The sequence below is a fragment of the Zingiber officinale genome, chromosome 8B, assembly GCF_018446385.1.
Source record: "Zingiber officinale cultivar Zhangliang chromosome 8B, Zo_v1.1, whole genome shotgun sequence".
In the NCBI taxonomy this organism is placed as follows: Eukaryota; Viridiplantae; Streptophyta; class Magnoliopsida; order Zingiberales; family Zingiberaceae; genus Zingiber; species Zingiber officinale.
The window spans coordinates 13,819,299-13,838,503 of NC_056001.1; the positions used below are offsets into that span (position 1 = coordinate 13,819,299).

At 38.7% G+C, this 19,205-nt stretch overlaps 3 protein-coding genes across 7 annotated transcripts in view; 1 reads left to right on the forward strand and 2 right to left on the reverse strand.

Annotated features, from left to right (window-relative positions):
- The first annotated feature begins 2,342 nt into the window (after positions 1-2,342).
- Positions 2,343-6,267, forward strand: LOC122015570. The gene is made up of 4 exons (XM_042572545.1): positions 2,343-2,767; positions 2,975-3,055; positions 4,891-5,030; positions 5,817-6,267. The coding sequence occupies exons 1-4, from the start codon at positions 2,453-2,455 to the stop codon at positions 6,070-6,072; spliced, it is 792 nt and encodes a 263-aa protein (XP_042428479.1). The 5' UTR covers positions 2,343-2,452; the 3' UTR covers positions 6,073-6,267.
- Positions 6,171-7,870, reverse strand: LOC122015569 (ATP-dependent 6-phosphofructokinase 2-like). Its single transcript, XM_042572543.1, has 2 exons — positions 7,256-7,870; positions 6,171-7,052 (listed from the first exon to the last, which is right to left on the reverse strand). Exons 1-2 carry the CDS (start codon positions 7,811-7,813, stop codon positions 6,234-6,236), a joined length of 1,377 nt encoding a protein of 458 aa, XP_042428477.1. The 5' UTR covers positions 7,814-7,870; the 3' UTR covers positions 6,171-6,233.
- Positions 7,871-17,186: 9,316 nt separating this feature from the next.
- LOC122017478 (protein PHYLLO, chloroplastic-like) overlaps positions 17,187-19,205 on the reverse strand; it is a 46,749-nt gene continuing 44,730 nt past the window's right edge. For all 5 annotated transcript variants that reach the window (XM_042575108.1, XM_042575105.1, XM_042575104.1 and 2 more), the window contains 3 exons: positions 19,005-19,162; positions 18,502-18,609; positions 17,187-17,655 (listed from right to left, as the gene is read on the reverse strand). In XM_042575108.1, the coding sequence (XP_042431042.1) occupies positions 17,400-17,655; positions 18,502-18,609; positions 19,005-19,162 (522 nt within the window). In that variant the 3' untranslated portion in view covers positions 17,187-17,399. The remainder of the gene's footprint in view (positions 17,656-18,501; positions 18,610-19,004; positions 19,163-19,205) is intronic.

The following is a 19,205-nucleotide window of genomic DNA, read 5'->3' on the forward strand; positions in this document are numbered from 1 at the left end:
AGATTTACACAGACGAAACCCTAGCTATCTTCTTCTTCTTGTTTGGGAACACCTCTTGACCTTGGAAGTGCAGCAACATTTTACTCCAAGAAGCTTCAAGTACTGGTGAGCTTGATGATGAGAGTGGAGAAGAGAACCGTGTGAGCGCTCTGAGAACCGAGCTCGAAAAATCCTTTTCTAGGTTTACTGTTGGCACATTAATCGATTAAGAATCCCCTTAATCGATTACCACGTCAACAACCTGTATAAACGGCTATATTTTCAACCTTAATCGACTACTCTAGTCAATTAGACATTATTGAATCGATTAGCTAGATTGATTCAACAACATTCTATTCAATCGTGAGAAATAGCTTAAACGATCAACCCGATCGCTTAAGTTTTGAACAAAATCATTATGTTCAAAGCAAAAGTCACTGTAAGCGATTACCCTAATCGTTTACGGTGTCCTAATCGATTACACCAATCTATTAAAGGACCTTTCTCGCGATTCGAAGCTTTAGCGATTACCTTAGTCGCTTAAGCCATGGAAATCAACTACCTTAGTCGATTACCAAACCCTAACTTCCCAAACCGAAGTCTAAGATTCTTTACACAACATCCGGTCAACCTTGATCCGTTGAGACTCTACATTACTTAGCTTCTAGTCAATCTTGACCTGCTAGGACTTCTTTACCAAGTGTTTGGTCAATTCTTTAACCTATTTGGACTTTTCTCTTTGTGTCAAGTATCCGTTCAATTCTTTAACTTACTTGGACTTCCAATCACCGGGTGTCCGGTCAATCTTGACCCACCTAGATTTTCACTGCCTGACTTCACTCACTAGGACTTTCACCTGGCTTCACTAACCAGGATTTCCTTCTGCCTAACTTCACTTACTGGGGCTTTTCACCTGGGTTTACTAATCAGGATTTTCGATGGTCTCCCTAAGCTCCTTATACTCTTTGTAAACCTTGAGATCAATATTCCACAAGTAAGAACTCTCACCCATGTTTACCTTCACAAACAACCTGATGACGTTTACCTCTGTCTCCGTCTTCAATTGTGCCTTGACATTTCATCAAATAATTATCGATAAAAAAAAAATCAAACCACCATAAGCACACAAAGTTCACATCTTTAATCAGAAATCAAAAATTTATTTCGCAACTAGGGATGCACTGACACTCCTGCGACTAGAGTCGCTCTCTACGAAGAATCAATGAAATTAGTCTCATTCTCTGAAAGCGCTCATTTTTTCGATCCTCGTTATCAGCTTCTCTAACGCATCGAATCTTAGCAGATTTCCATGCCCTCGATGTAGCATCCTCGATGTAGCTCACCATGATTTCCATGCCCTTCACTTTCTTTTAAATCTTGATAAGATACACCACTTATTCTCAGAGTCAATCACAAATTGATCCAAAGCTCTAGCCTTGATCTCAAATTGTTCCCGCTTATCGTATATCTTCGTGCCACTGGAAGGAGGTGAAGGGGATTATGGAGGAAATTCATTGAGACTAATATGTTGAGGGTTGGGAAATTAAGTTAGAAAAATAAAGTGCTTGGGAGTCTTTTTTGTTCGGATGAACAATGAAAAGGAAGAGGGGGGTACATGTGAAAGAGAATAGAAGAGATACGTGATTTAGTCCATTCGAAAATGTGCTATGCATTTTGGGTAATATATACTAAAAAATTATTATTATTTATTTAAATGAAACCAAAGTAAATCAAATAAAAAAATTATTTTATCAAACAATTCTATATAAAAATATATGAGGATTCCAATATATATTTAAAATACTTATAAAATTAAAATAATTTTAATGAAAGTAAAAATAAAAATCATTTTTTATATTTTTAATAATTAATTACATAATAAAAAAATTAAATTAAATTAAAAATAAAAAAATTTGTTTTAGTTAAAGTATTATCACTTTAAATATTTTTTTGATTTTTAAATAAAATAGTATTGAAGTATTTTTTTTATTTTTTTTCTCTTCTAATTAACTATTAAAAAATAAAAAGAATAATTTTGATTTATTGCTTTTATTATTTTTCTTTATTTTTTATTTTTAAAAAAGTTTATTAAAATTTATTTTTTAGAAAATATGGATAAATTTATAAGAGAGTTTAATGATTTATTTTTTAAAAAAATTAAGTTATGTAAATTATTAATAATTTTTAATGAAATTTTTAATAAGATAATTAAATTTTTATTTTTTTAATTTGATTAGATTCAATTTGGTTTTATTTAAATAAAAAATAATTATTTATTTTAATTTATAATGAAATGCGAGAAGAAGGGTATTTTTGGAATTAAGTGCGCTTTTAAAAATGAAATTACGTGGGTGGTTGGGAATTCAAGACTGTGTGCGACTTTTGGTAAAACGCCGGATTTTTCCTAACCAAGTCAGTCGATTTCGTCCTGCACCGGCCACCGCCGCCGAGCAGGAGGAGGTCAACAGAGGCGATGCCGGGACCAGGCGCGCACACGATGTACGCGCTGGGGGTGGGGGTAGGGTTGATGCGCCTCTCCCGCGGCCGCTTTGGCCCTCACCACTGCCTCTTCTATGCTGCCAACGCTTTCCTCGGCCCCGACCTTGGCTCCTTTGCTGAATGGCTCGGTTCCTTCGCCTCATCTTCTGCCTCTCTCGGATCCTTGTCCATGGACCTCGTCCACCACCCCTTTTACTATCCCTTGCTACTCGGCCTTCCACTCTCCTTCTTCTACGCCCGACTTTCCGCCGCCCTCCTCCGCCATGGCATCCTCGACCCCGCCTCCAATGTTAGTAAACTCATGTCAGGTTAATATGACACGAAAGAACTGGATTTTCTGAACCTTTCCGAATTTATGGCGCTGAACTATTGATAATGCTCGCTCCTTTCTTATTGCTCGGATTCTCGTTCAATTCATTTTTGTTCGTCGGTTTGATGCCAATTTTACCTTCTTGCGAAATTTTATTGAATTAGTGTGGATTTGATTGTAAAATAGGTTCCACTGAACAAGATGCAATGCTTCATATTGTTATCCGCTGGATCCCTGTCGCACTTTTTCTTGGATCACTTGTTTGAGGTGAGCCTGTTTCTTTTTTACCGTATAGCTCAATTTCCAGCATATATATGTTTAGTTATTGACAAAAGCTAAAGAAATGCCTAACATCATGCAATAGTGGAACTCGTGATACATAATTTGGGTCTCTTGTTTTCTTAAAAATGCATAAGATTGCACTAAATGGAGCTTGTGATGCGTAATTTAGTTCTTGTGTTTTTAGCAGAATGATTCTTCTTCTTCTTATTTTAAGTGAGGAATGTCGGATCTTTGGCACTCCGGACTCTGCCTCTGATCTCTGATCTATGATTGAGTTATATATATATATATATATATATATATATATATATATATATATATATATATATATATATATATATATATATTTCTTAGGAACATGCGGTAGAAAAATGTTCCCTTTTTACAATTGTATCTTATTGGAAGAAAGCTCTCTTAGTTAAATTCGGTAGAAAATGAGTCTCCAAACCCCAATGTAGTAGACTCAAATCCTACAGAGCATGATTCAGTTTATTTGATGTCAAATCATAAGAAACTAATTAACAAAACAAAAATGTGGAATTGCAACTTGAATTTGAGCTCATGCAGAGAAACGCAAAACAAAAGAAAGAAATAATATTTACTAATTCAAAGGTCCAACCTTCATTCAAGATCTTATGTCATGTTTTCTCCCTTGAGTTGAGATTGAGCTTTCTTCTCTTTTCTTTGCTCCTGTCCACAATACCAAGAGTGTTTCAACTACCTGTTACTTGTGCTTTTGGCATTGAGGTGAGCCTGGTGTCATTCTTGCATCAGTAAGTGCATATTCATGTCCATCTCAAAACGAGGGCAAAATTGGGAGTCATCATTTATTTTGTACAATTTACAGCTAAAAAACTAGAATAAAATGGTTTATCTTCTTTTTATACCTAGATGCAATCTGATATGTATATATCCCATGAATGGAATAGGAATTTCTTTCCTGCTTAGGAAGGGTTTAGGACAAGAAGGGGGGAAGGCTGGGTAAGGTCTTTACTTGACTGTTGGGAAGCCTGAAAGCGAAGAGAGCAAGTCCTTGCTCCAAAGAAGCTCGAGCACAAGGCATGTTTGATCCCTATCTTGATAGGTGGGTTGTTGAAGCAATGATGTTCCTAGCACTCTTTCTAGGGTTCTTTATTAGTTCAGGTTCAAAGCATCAAAGTTGTTTCTCTGCTCGTTCCATAGTGGGAACTAAAATTGGCATTTGTATAGCTTTAGGCATCATTTTGTTCAAGACCTTGGTCAAATCCAACTTGATGGAATTCCAGCTAACCTTATCTGACTATGGCACTCATACTTGTCAGCTAACCATTCCAAATCATCAGTCTTCAGAGAAGACAGACAGGAGGAGGCGTATGCTTAAGGAACTGCGTTAGTCAAATATAATTTGTAATTCAAGAAAAAAAAATGGAATGCAGAGTGGTGCTATGAAAGGTAATGTTGATCTTTAGCAATTTCAACCACTCATGGAATTGAATATCATCTACTAAACAGATCTCTTCACTGCGTTCTTCTTGAGTGTGAATGACATTGTGCCATAAACTTTAACCTTTCTAAGGATGATTTGTCTGAAGCTAGGTAAGCAATTGAAAGAAGTATCAATCAAGTTCGAACACCTACATTCGCTTACCTGGATTTCTCTAGAGATTCTTTTTTCGTGTTTAGGTAGACTTCGAGACCAAAAGGAATTTGTATTTGTTGCATTGAATCTAAAATTAGCATAGTCCTTTCTTAAAAGTTCTGTTTTCCCTCTCCTGAAAAATCTATTGGATGTTTAAAATTTAAATTGATTTTATTTATGGCACGTTTTATCAACATAACAGGAGAATGGCCATTCAACAATGTATACTTGGATCCTGAGCACAGGTTGGTGGAAGAGCAGAGCTCCTGTCAATCCAGATGCTGTTATTGTTGTTGGAGTCTTATGCACTTGTTTATTTGCCGGCTTTGTTTACATCAACAGGTACCTTGCACCAAGATCACACCAAGTATAATGACCACTTGTGCAGACACGTATTTGCATCTGGTGGTTTTGATTGCTAATTCAAGTTTCGAGACAATAGTTGCTACCAACCCATGACTCTGATTGTGCATGAGATATATAGCTTGACTTAACTGTAGCACTTGGAAGCTTGGCTAACTAGGTTTTGTCTTAGTCTTTTAGTACATCGTAGTAACTAGTTCATCTGCATGCGAGTTAGAACTGTAAGTATAGCTATTCCAAACTTCATTGCAGCCAATAAATTATCTTCTCTGCTTGCACCCCCATTTTATTTTAATGCTTGTTAGGGAATAAAGATGCAGACGATAATATTCCTTTTCAGTTCTTGCAAAGGAAGTTAATGATAAATTCTAACTTACTTGAGCAGCCATTAAAAAAAAATTGCATGTCTTGGATGAATGAGAATTAATATGTTAATTTCTTGATATCTGACTACTATATATATATATATATTTCATTTCTGAAAGCCAAAAGATTGTGAGTAGGCTTTGAGTTTATGCTTGCACTGACATGTCATGGGAACAAAATGCTGGCATTTTATATTTGCTCAGTATCAAGCGAAAGAGTTGGCCTGTGTATCAATCGTGAAGGGCATAGTTATAAATAAGACACTAAACAACTAAAAGAGTGGAATACTCTTTTGTTCAATTTTTATCTCGTTGTTCTCATTATTGGTGTTACTTGTCACTAATGTACGATCATGATCAACTCTGGATGCCACAGTGATGTTATGCTTTTTGCTTCCAGGTTGAAAACTGGCGAATCGATCATCAAGAGGTCAGATCAGTCCTCGCGACTTATATTGTTTATCGCTGCCCTCTACTGTATATGGTGTGCCAGTCAAATATACTGGCGAAATCCTCCACAACCCGCTATAGGGGAAGAGGCAGATCTTGGAGTCGTCATATTTATGTCTCTCTACTTCTTTCTGCCACATTGCCTTTGCTTGCTGTCGATGAACCAGAGAGATCACCCTGAGACAGCAGATCAATTGCCTTTCTGACTGCTGCACGGATCATCAATCACCGTAGCAAAAATCATCAGAATTGCACATGAGAATTGATATTTCATGTCGACAAGGCGTTGGCAGTATAGTGGAGATATTCAGAGAGTTCTCGAGATTTATTGAGTACATTTTCGACAAGTTACATTTTATTTTCCTACTTATGTGATCACAAAATCCGGTTGATTAGTCACCGACCGAACCCACGCCCATTTGTGATCCTTTACGTCCACCAAGTTCTTGGCCACCGCCACCTCTTTCAGAGGTATGTAGCCATAGATGCCATTAATCGGCCCTGACACGAACCCCGTGTACCCAGCCATCACTCCATGAATGGCTGAATGAGCCAACAAGGTGCAATACAAGTTGTCTGTGGCATTTGCTGGGACTGCTCTTATCATGTAGGTTGGATCTATGTACTTCACCGTGAACAGCTCGTCAGGATGCTCCCTTTCCCACCACCCCTTCAGCTCGGTCTTCAGCCACGCACCCACGTCTAAAAAGACTGGATTCCCAGACTCATCCATCTCCTTCTGAGCCTCTGTTCTCGGTATCATGTCCTGCCCTGCGCCTTCCGCCACCACGAGCACCGCATGCCCGTTCTTCTTCAGCCTCTGGTCGAGGAACTCGAGCAGCCCCCCTTTTCCTTCCAAGTAGAAGTCGTTCTCGGGGATGAGACAGCAGTCGACATCGCGGCTGCTGAGCGTGGCGTGAAGAGCGATGTGGCCAGCGCTTCTGCCCATGAGTTTCACCAGCCCGATGCCATTCACGGCGCTCTCCGCCTCCACGTGAGCGGCGTTGATCGCGTGCTGCGCCATCTCCACGGCGGTTTGGAAACCGAAGGATCTGTCTATGATGCCGATGTCGTTGTCGACTGTCTTGGGGATCCCCATAAGTGATACGTACAATCTGCGGCGCCGAATCTCTTCATATAGTTTTGCAGCACCTCTCATCGTCCCGTCGCCACCAATGCAATAAACCTGATGCATCTCGATAGAATTAGACAAAAGATAAATATCAAACGAAAATCAAACATATTGTCTAATCACTGGTTCCTTGTTATTGTAACAAAGTCTACAAGTAGAAGAATGGTTTAGCTATGCTGCAAGGTGATATCTCCAAACGATTTAATGAAGAAATTGACTAGATCGAATGCATATAATTAAGCAAATCGCACGTATACCTGATTAAAACCGTGCCTTTCGATAGCGTCGACGATCTTCCCCAGATCGAAGCCGCCCCTGGAGGTGGTTAAGGCGGTGCCGCCCATCTTGTGCCAGCTGTCCACCATCTTCGGGTCGAGTCGCACGGGATCAGCGGAGTAAAACCCGCGGTACCCCGAGGACACGCCGAAGACCTGGCGCACGCCGTAGATCTCCCACAGACCCACCACCAGCTCTCTGATGACCGTGTTGAGACCCGGGCAGAGGCCGCCGCAGGTGACGATGGCTGCGCGGACGGCGGACGGGTCGAAGCGCACCGTTCGCCGCGGTCCGGCGCGGTGGTAGGCGATGAGAGGGGAAGGGGGAGCGGAGGAGGATAGGTCAAAGAAGATATGGCGGAGGACGACGTCGGAGGAGGCGATGTAGAAGCCGGCGGACTGGTGGTAGAAGGGGATGCAATCGATGGGGTTGGGGAGGGAGGGGAGGGAGGGGAGGTAGTCAGAGAGGTGGGGGAGAGGGGCGAGGGTGAATGGAGGGAGCGGGAACTCGGTGGCGGTGGTGCTGGAGTCGAGATCCATGTTGATTAGCGTCGTGAGGTCAGAAACCACCGCCAGAGCGCTACAAGTAGTTGTCTGCTTGAGAGGAGGTGAAGGGTAAGTTAATACCGCGTGTTACTGAACCCAGTGATACTGTTAATTTTGGAAAATAACCAAATCAAGTAAGTATGTTGTACTGAATAAAAATATAAATAAGGGAATGAATTTTTATAATTAGGTAGTAATTTATTGTCATGTCTTTATGAATCATTATTCTATTTTTAACAATTAAAATATTTTCTTATTCCAAAAATATTCTTGGTCCAAAATTAAAATTTTTTCCCTTAATATCAAATATCAAAATATATTTATTTATTTATTTTTCTTTCATATCACTTTTTCTCTCCTTTTTCTCTTTCATTATATTTTCTCTCTCCTTATTTTATCATCCATTTTCTCTCTCCTTAATCTCTCTCATCAAACTTTTTTTTCTCATCACACTTTCTCTCTCATCACACTTTCTCTCTCCTTAATATCTTCCATTACACTCTCTTCTCTTTTTTTTTTTTCTCATCACACTTTCTCTCTCGTTATACCTTCCGTCACACTCTCTTCTCTTTTTTTTTTTCTCATCACACTTTCTCTCTCGTTATACCTTCCGTCACACTCTCTTCTCTTTTTTTTTTTCTCATCACACACATCACATTCTCTTTTTTCTTATCACACTTTCTCTCTCATCATGCTTTCTCTTTCATCACACTTTCTCTCTCATCATATGTCACGCCCCGGAGGAGTCTCTGTCCGAAGAAATTTCGGCAGCATCTCCCCTGTACGGCGGACAATCTGAAACTTTTCTACAAGCACTATATACCTCAGCCACATGCGGTTGGAATAATAACAATAAAAGAAAACAAACACCACGCAGTTAATATCAAATTCAGCCTCTGGCTGACACAACCACGCAGTTAAAAAAACCAAATAAAACCAAAACACAAAACTGCTAGCCGGCTAGGCTTACACAACCAATAACAAATACAAAATACCACATAACAACATCAACACTCCAAAAATAAAACCAGAGTACAGAGCTAAACAAACTGATACATAAAACAAACAAATCATACGTGAAACCGATAAGTCTTCTGATGTGACGTGGGCAAACAGGATGCTCAAGCGACACCATAAATAACCTACCCGAAAAAGATAGTGTCAACGGGGTGAGTTCAACAACTCAATGAATACCAATGGACATTAGTAGTAAGATATATCTAACAAGAATAAACATGGAATACGACTTCCTAATCATATATGGGATACAAAACCGAAAGGTAACCGAGGAAGTCAGACTCACCAGAACTCCTATCCGCATAAAAGGGTCGCCAAACCGAAGTGTCAATAATCCTCAGATGCGGTCAAAGGTATGATTCAACAAAACGCAGAACTAAACGCAGAAACACAATCACAATAATATAAATACATCAATGCATATGATGCTAATGATGCGTCTGGTCACCCCGGTCGATCCTCTCACACACAAATGGCGAGACCGAGTGGGTATGGCTATGACTCGTCACTGCTCTCGATGAGTGACCGAGTGGACGGATGCTGTCGGAGTACTCGTCCCGTGACCCCAAATCATAAATGGGGAGCTCAATGCTCTCAACTCCCGATACACGACGACGGGAGGTATCTCACGGCTACCACCGAGTCACCGACCAACGGAGCAACAGAGTCCACTGTCACGGCCACTACTGCTACACTAAATGCCGTGAGCTAAACAGAAGGAATCGATCACGGCTACCACGCTGGGTCATATGACCAACGGAGCCAAACAGCAGAACCGCCACACACCTGCCTGATATACCACTAAATCATGAGTGGGGGTGTGTGCAGTACATGTAACTGGCGATGGGCTCAACCATAGTGGAGCCGACAATCGCACAGCATGCAATCATGATGCATGTCACTATGCATAATAAAAACTGATCAACATAACCATATCCATATATACAAAATGGGTACTGTAAAAGCGATGGTCACATACCAAAATCTAGAGTACATAGGTCAGATAGAATATCAAAACATATGTCCCGAATATAACAAGTATGGTATATCCTGATCAGCATAGAAAAATCCATATATAAATAATATGGGTACCACAGTATCAGTAGGTCAAATCCACGGATCTAGGGTATACAAGTCCTCTAAGGTATAACAACCTAGATCCTAAACATATCCCTCTTCCATAATATATGTACCAACAATATGCACATATCAAGAATCAAGGTCTAGGTACACGAATCATATATGATATACAAATAGAGGTACACAAGCCAGTCATGGCATAAAACCTAAGTATCAGATAATCTCGATACACATGACTGAAACCAAAAGTCCAGAACCTAGTCCTAACCTCAGTAAAACATGGTATGTCACTTATTCTAGAAACTAAGATACTCATGGTAATACTGTACTCATGGCAATAAATCACATGATATAAGCACGGATACGTCACAGGCGATAAACCTAACATGCTATGGATATCAAACAGTGACATACCAAAGACAAACATGTTCATTGCTTGTAGTTATAAAATACTATGTATATCCAAAGACAATATCATAAAAGATAAGTCAAGAGGTACCCGCCTCCGATATAGATCGAATCGAACCAATCCGATGTCGAGACGCCAGTCTCGAATCACAGTCCTGTAACAACACGATATACAGATTTAGCTAATTACATATTTCTTAATTAGATAAATCAAATTCCCGAGAAGCTAACCTAAATCCAAATCCAATTTTAAACCTTAATTGGATCATCAACTCCTCAATCATTTCATAACTAGTTCATACAAATTAGAACTTGCAACAATTATAATCCCTCACAACAACGTAATCACATAATCTAGATTACATCATGATCTAAAACAAAAATCAAAACTCTATTCCTTACCTCAACACCAAAGTCTCTTCTGTTGGTCCACAACAGGTGGTTCCTGTCGGAATAAGGGCAGCCGCTGAAACAAAATACACCATCGTCGCAATGAATCTATAATTAGAAACCATAATCCGTAGTTAGCATAGCCTTCCACCCAACCCAAGTATTGCTCACAGCATGACAAGAACCAGAGTACCAAATTTGAAAACACAAACCTTAAGCCTTCACCTTCAACCCTTCTGCCGGATGCACTTACTGTTGGCGTCGGGCTCTATGGCCGGCGGCTCTGAAGAGGGGCAGCAACCAGGAACTAGGGCACGGCCTGGAGGCTAGGGCAGAGGGGAAGAAAGGAAAGGAAAGTATGCGACGGTGGAGAGGCTAGGGCACGCGACAACTTGAGTGTCGGCGAGAAGAGGAGCGATCGGCTCCGAGGTTCCTGTGGGCGGTGGTGAATCTAGGGCACACGGAAGGAAGGGCCGGAGAGGGCAGCGGCAGTGGCGTCGCGTCCCGATCCCAGTGGCGAAGACAGGGAAGAAGAAAGGAAGAGGGAGAGAAAGATGCTTTGCCGCCGGCTCACTGTTCCCTGGCGTCGTCGGCGTCGGGCAGAGGAGAAAAGAAGAGGCGGCGCCGGCGCTAGGGCAGCGGCTAAGAGGAAGAGGGAAAGGAGGAATCGGCGTGAATAGGGCACGGCTCGCGGGGAAAACAGGAAGAAGGAAACGGGTAGCAGAGGGAAAAGAAAAAAAATAAGAAAAAGAAATAGGAAAAAGGAAAATAAAACTTTTCCTCACTAAAACAAGGTAGCCTAAACAGGCTTTTCCCGGGGCCCTATTTTATCCCCGTAAACTTGTCCATATGAGCTCCGAAAAATTCCCGAAAAATTTCTAAAAATTTCGAAAAAATCCCTTATCATTATTCGCTAATTTTCAATATTTTACATCATACTTTCTCTCTTCTCAATCTCTCTCATCACATTCGTTTTCCTATTTTTTCTCATCACGCTTTCTCTCTTATCATATTTTCTCTCTCATCATGCTTTCTCTCTACTCAATCTCTCCCATCACACTCTCTCTTCTCATTTTTTATTATTACACTTTCTCTCTCTTCATCCTCTCTCATCATATTTTTTTCTCTCATCTTCTATCATCATACTTTCTCCCATCACATCTCTCTTTCCTCATTTTCTCTCATCGCACTTTCTCTCTCTTCATTCTTTCCATCACACTTCTCTCTCATCATACTTTCTCTCTCATCATATTTTTCTCTCACATCTAATTTTTTTTCTTATTTTCCTTTAAAGGTAAAAAAAATTTAATTTATTCCGATAGAAAATATTCAACTAATCAAATATTGCTTTTAAGAGTGATATCTATGCTCATACTCATTCTCATTTCACAATACTATGATTCACATTCCGATTCCTATTCCTAAGAAAGAACCAAACACCTCCTTACTTTTGTTACTGTTTCAAATCGAATCATTCTTTTATCAGTTGAATTATTTTTTTCATAAATCGATTTCGATCAAAATTAGTTGATTAGTCGATTTCGAAACCTAGAGATCTCAGAATTATACGAAACCAATTTTTATATGTTCCTCTAGTTCTTATGATTATATTCATGCACTCAAACATCAATTTGACCTAATATATTGAGAGCAATAATTTTTTGAAGATGAAAAACTAATTTTATGTTTAAAAAATCATTGCTCTTAATATATTAGATCAAATTGATGTTTGAGGCATGAATATAATCGTAAGAACTAGATGAATATAGGAACTAATTTCATGTCAATTAGAGATCGTTTATCCATCAAACGATTTTTTCCAAAATAGATTTTTTAAAATCCATCATGAATAGTATTATTTTTTAAAAAAATTAATTCTTATTCAAATGAACACTGCACTCAATATATTATGTCAAATTGATATTTGAGGACTGATGCGGATATGTTGAGGGGCTCAAAAGGAAATAGGAGAAAGGAGAGGGGCATTTCCGTCATTGCACATGTTGAGGGTTTGTTGCATTAAAGGAGTCACTGTTCGTCTTGTGCTAGGGGGGGGGGGGGGGGGGGGGGGTTTTTGGCTTCCGCCGTCGCCCACCGCAAAGGGGGCATGGGTTGCACGTTCCTGCTCCGCCGCCAAGCTCGCAGGTGAGGGAGGAGCCTCTACTCCACGTTGGCACCGCCTCGGATCACAGGTAGCACCTCGCGCACAGTCCAGGATGCCTCTGTCGCCGATCTTCCTTACGCCGGCAGCCGCCCTTGCTAGCCTTCCTTTCTCTCCCTCTCCTTCCATCGGCAGACACCTCCGGCTGCCTTTTCTCCACGCCGGCACCGCCCTCGGAGCACAGCCAGTGCTGCCTCTAGCGGCCAGCGCCGCCCCAACGGGCGCCGCCTCCAGTGGCCAGCATCGCCTTAGCGGCAACCGCCTCCGGCGACCAACGCCGTCGCCTCGGGCGACCATCGCTACAGCTGCCTCCGGTGTCCAGAGCCGCCGTCTCCGACATCTAGCTTCGCCGCCTCCAGCGACTACCGTCACCACTGCCTCCGGCGACAACAGATGCCGCCGCCGACATCTCCAGCAGTCGTCGGCACTGCCTCCCGCGGGCGTCGCCTCCGGCGACAACCACCATCACCCTCCGGGCAGCCGTCGTCTGCATGCGCAGGTATCGTACTATTTGTCTATTCCGGCCTGCGAGCCAATATGATGTTCGGCCTTCGAGCCGCTATTGTATTTCGGCCTGTGAGCCAATAGAGTGTCCGACCTTCGTGCCACTGTTGTATTCTGGCCGCCGTCCGAGTGCTCAGTTGGATCACGCGTTGTCTTGCGGATCCATATCGCGTTCAAGCTCGAGCCACCAGAGCCAGCTACTCATTTGGTGGACCTTTATCTACTCGTCAAGGCCACGACGACCCGATCAACACCGCGATCAGTTCACCCATCCATCCGAGGGCGCCCCCCGGGGGGCCAGGGTACGTCCCTGTATTCATATCTCATTTACGTCATTATTCTACTATTTATTTATCCGACTGCTTATGCATTATAGGGATCCACCTCGAGCATCGGGGTACCAGAGACCGGGGCGACCCGGTCGATGGCTACAGGTGTTGTTGACCAGAGGATTCCGGGCGACTTGGTCAACACAGGAGACAGCTCACCATCCGGGTCATGGAGATGCGATCAATATTCTAGACACGTCATTCCGACAAGTTCGTCTTCTCAGCTTCCCGATAGGAACCAGAACATTTATATAGTCAGGAGAACTAGAAGAACACATAGAGACTTAGTTTCATATTATTCCGAGGTCTCTAGGTTTGGCCGAAATTGACTAATGGACCTAGAGATCTCGGAATGACATGAAATTAATTCTTATCATCTTATGTATTCGTCTAGTTCTCTTGATTATAAAAATACACTCAAATATTAATTTGACCTGATATATTGAGAGCAATGATTTTTTGAATATGAAAATATGTTCAAAAAACTATTTCGTATTTCAAAAATCATTGCTCTCAATATATTGGGTCAAATTAATATTTGAGGGTATTTTTATAATCAAAAGAACTAGAGGAACACATAGGAATTACTTTCATGTCATTCCTAAATCTCTAGGTCCATCAGCTTGTCCATCAACCAGTTTTGACTGAAATCGACTAATGGATGGATTTTTCGAAAATCGATTCGATTGGAAAAAAATCAGTCGAATCTAATGGATTTTTCAAATAGTTTGGAAATCGATTTGACTTATTTTTTTCCAATCGAATCGATTTTCAAAAAATCCATCCATCAGCTAATTTCGATCAAAATCGGTTGATGGACCTAGAGATCTCGGAATGACATAAAATCAATTCCTATGTGTTCGTCTAGTTCTCTTGATTATAAAAATGCCCTCAAACATCAATTTGACATGATATATGGAAAGTAATGATTTTTTAAACCTGAAAATGTGTTCGAAAACTAATTCATATTAAAAAAAATCATTGCTCTCAATATATTATGTCAAATTTATGTTAGAGAGCATGAATATAATCAGGAGAACAAGAAGAACTCATAGGATATGGTTTCACTTCATTCTGAGCACTCTATGTCCATCAATTTGACATGGTTTCACTTCATTGCGAGCACTCTATAGTTTAAAAATCATTGCTTTCAATATATCAGATCAAATTGATATTTGAGGATATTTTTATAATCAGGAGAACTAGACGAATACATAGGAATTGATTTCATGTCATTATGAGGTCTCTGGGTCCATCAGTCGATTTTAACCAAAATCGGTTGATGGATGAATTTTTCAAAAATTGATTCGATTGGAAAAAAATAGTAGAATCGATTTTCGAAAAATCCATCCATCAGTCGATTTCGATCAAAATCAGTTGATGGGCGGGCAGATGGACTTAGAGATCTCGGAATGATATGAAATCAATTCTTATGTGTTCGTTTAGTTCCCCTGATTATAAAAATGCCCTCAAACATCAATTTGACTTGATATATTGAGAGCAATAATTTTTTAAACATGAATTAATTTTCCGAACATGTTTTCATGTTCAAAAAATTATTGCTCTCAATTTATCGGATCAAATTAATACTTGAGGGTATTTTTATAATCAGGAGAACTAGACAAACACATAAGAATTGATTTCATGTCATTCCGAAGTGTCTAGGTCCATCAACCGTTTTTGGTCGAAATTGGCCGAAACCGACTGATGGACATAGAGACATCGGAATAATATGAAACTAGATCTCTATATATTCGCCTAATTCTCCTGACTATATAAATGTCTTCAACATCAATTTCACATAATATATTAAGCACAGTATTCGTTTGAACACGAATTAATTTTTAAAAATAATACTATTTATAATGGATTTTTAAAAAACCTATTTTGGCAAATGATCTCTGATTGATATGAAATCATTTCCTATATATTTGTCTAATTCTTATTATTATATTTATGCCTCCAAATATCAATTTGATCAAATATATTGAGAGCAATGATTTTTTGAACATGAATTAATCGAAATCAGTTGATGAAATGGGTAAAAGAATCGATTTGACTAAAAACAATAACAGGGGTAAAATTAGTACAATATACATGATTTTGTTATTTTTCAACTTACCTACATGATTTCATCATTTCCCATAGTTACCTATTGGGTTCAGTAAAAAGCCAAAGTTAATAGAAAGTAAATTTTGGAAGGTGGCCACGAAAAGAGGTGACATTTTTTATCCTTCATTTCCAAAGAATGATAAACCTAATTAAAAATATTTAAAGATAGTATAAATTTATAGTCCATCATTTTATTTATTTGACTGATAAACGTGTTTATCTTAATTTTTTTTTATAAGATTCTTTCTTTAAACATATTATTTTTCATTTCTTTATACTTCAATTGGGAGGAAAAGAAAGCTTACCTATTCTTAGGATGGAAAGGATAAATAAGGGAATGTGAACATTCATAAAATTTATTTTACTATGTAATGAAGAATAACAATCTTTAATAAAATTAAATTATATTAATATATTTTTTCTTCAAAAAAAATAAATTTAAGGTATATTAATATTTTTTAATTATTTTATATAAAAATATATATTATCATTATTCTTTTTAATCGTACATCTTAATATTGACAATATTACTAACGAAAAATCTTCTATAAACACTATGAATTGACGAAAGATTTTCTCACACTTAAAGGAAACTTAAAATATTTTTTATTTTAATCTTTATCTTGGTTTAAAAATTAAATCAATATCTAATTTTAAAAGTAAAAGTATTTTCATAACTTTATATATTTAAATAATATTACGTTAATCATTCATCCCTCTCCCATATACAAGAATATAAATTTTATATTCCCTCTCTTTTCCTCCCTTCCCCTTACCCCATTAAAGAAGTCGTAATTAAGTATCAAATGGTAAATATTTAAAATGAAACACCATTGCCCTGCACCATAAGCCGGGAGGCTTGAAACAATTCCACTTGGTTGTAAAGGAACTACTGATAGTACAGCTGTCAATTTACCAAAAAAACATATAAATTTAAAGTTAATACGTGCCGCTACGTGGACTTGCCCTCGTAGGTACCGGTTCAAATCTTTACTCGTCATTATTCTTAATTATTTTATTATATTATATTAATAATTTTTATTATAAAATTGTTCACATAATTTTTCTTTCAATTTTATTACAAGTTTTTTTAAAGTTAATGAATATGTCCAAGTCTACAGATTATGTTAATTTGAACTGGAATTAGGTCCGAGTTCCTTAAGTACTGACAAGATTCAATTGGATCCATGCAGAATGGGCTAATTGAGTTCAACCGCGTTAAATGTGGTTTGGCCCAAAAGTCCAGAGTACAATTCACCTGAGATACACATTCAATACAAACGGGCTCTTGGTAGAATTCGCGCGTCGTAAGCAATTGAAAAATGAATTTGTTAAGGATAAATTTTGAATTTTTAACAAAGGGCTCTGAAAAGCAAAAGCATTATACTTCGGCTTCATTCACAAAAATACACAGTACATTTTTTTTCCCCTCCCTGACATATTAATTCATGTCTCATCTTTTACACGATTTCTTTAGCTATAAATGGGCCACACTGATCTTTGTGATTATTATAGAAATAATGAGATCCGAGAACGGGAAAAAAATAGCCGATAAATGTGCGATAAGCCCATAACTGCATCATTTCTGCTCCCATCTTTCCACAAATTTTCTCACTGCATTGATCACACAAAGAGGATTCTCTAGATGTACAGCATGACCACAATCTGGTACGACAATTGTGTCAAATAGCTTTCGTTGCCGGTGATGGTCAGCTATGGAACCTCTCTTGATTTCACTGCACATCTGCTGTGCAATCTCCCGGAACTTTGTATCCTTTTCTCCCACGATGAAGAGCAGTGGCGTTTGCAAGTGTTTCAAGTCATCCCACAAAGACCTATCAAGAATTGGTAAATTGTAGCTGATATCATTTCCAAGTTAGCAATTAATCCGTGGCCAAACCATAATTAACCAGAGAATACCCTTGATAATTGGAAATGACCAAATCTCCATAATAACCTTAAATTTGTTATTGCATGATTGAAAGTTTGTTTGTAAATCAGCTTGCAGAAGTATTCAAGGCTAAAAATAATAATTTTTGGACACGTTGAAGCTTACTATGGTAGGCTTGGGTGGGGTATTTCAAAGTTACTAATGGTGTAAATTTATGAAAATCTTACTGCAGGTCGATTTACATATTGGCTTACAATAGGATTTGGAGACAAAAGCAGAACATCAATGAAAACATGAAAGGTCTATGGGTAATCTTACTGCAAGTTTGACAATGGCGCTCAGAATGGTATAGAAATAAAAAAGAAAATTTATGAGCGCAAGCTGATTGACATTATGCTATGAGAATTGGCATAGAATGACTGGTTTGCAAAGATTACAGCAGGATTTTTATGGATTTGCACTATTGTGAGCTTTGAGCCAAAAACCCTAAACCAACCACATCAGACTCTGATGTGTCTTTTTTTATTTTTTGCATTAAACCCTACCCAAATCAGATCTATGGGTATGATCGGTTAAAAAAGACATGGGGCATTCTTTTGACAATTCTCCAATCAACAAGGGTAAATTCAGTACAATGCTTCACTGAGTTTATACATTAAAGAGAGTAGAGATATATATAGAGTTAAATAAGAAATCTAATTTAATTTCTTCATCATAGATTTAAGTGTTAATAAGTAGGATCATATTTGCTAGAAAAAAATTCTAGGTAATTAGAAAAAGATAAGCTTACAATTGCTTCCCAACGCTTAAGCTCGATAGAACATTTGCAAGACCCTGTATGTCTTTATGCCTGCTGCGAGAGCTCTTAATATGGCTGAAGTTAGGATGGCCCCTTAAGCTGAAAATGAAGGAAATATTTGTTGATTATATGCTTACAAAATTAAGATAAGCATACAAGTCTTTCCTCATATTTCAACAAAATCCATTATAAATGTAACAATAATGATACATTTTCAATGAGCAATGGGCACAATAATATGGCTGCTACAAATTTCAGATTTGGCCACAATAGAATGATGCATTTTGCTGTCCGAACAAAAAATTCAAAATATTTGAAAGAGAGGAGAGAAAATTTTATAATGATTATATAAATTTTGATAGTATGATCAGATCTGTATGAATAATGCACATTTTTTATACACTGACCTGAAGCATGAAATAGCAAAACTAAAATACTGACAAAATAAAGTGATCATCTAACTGTTCTACCGTGATACATTACTAAGAAATAACCTTCTCCATAGGATGCCAGAGTACCATAAATCCAGAAAGCACTCCAAACCATGTTCCACTAGAAAGTTTGCCTTTGCTTCATCTTGGGCAACACGGATTCTTTTGGTTGTTTCATTTCTTAATCCTGGGCTTCCCGAGATTATGACAGCTCCAATGACCTTCACGATTTCATTAACTTCAGTCCTCAAGGCTTGGAACGGA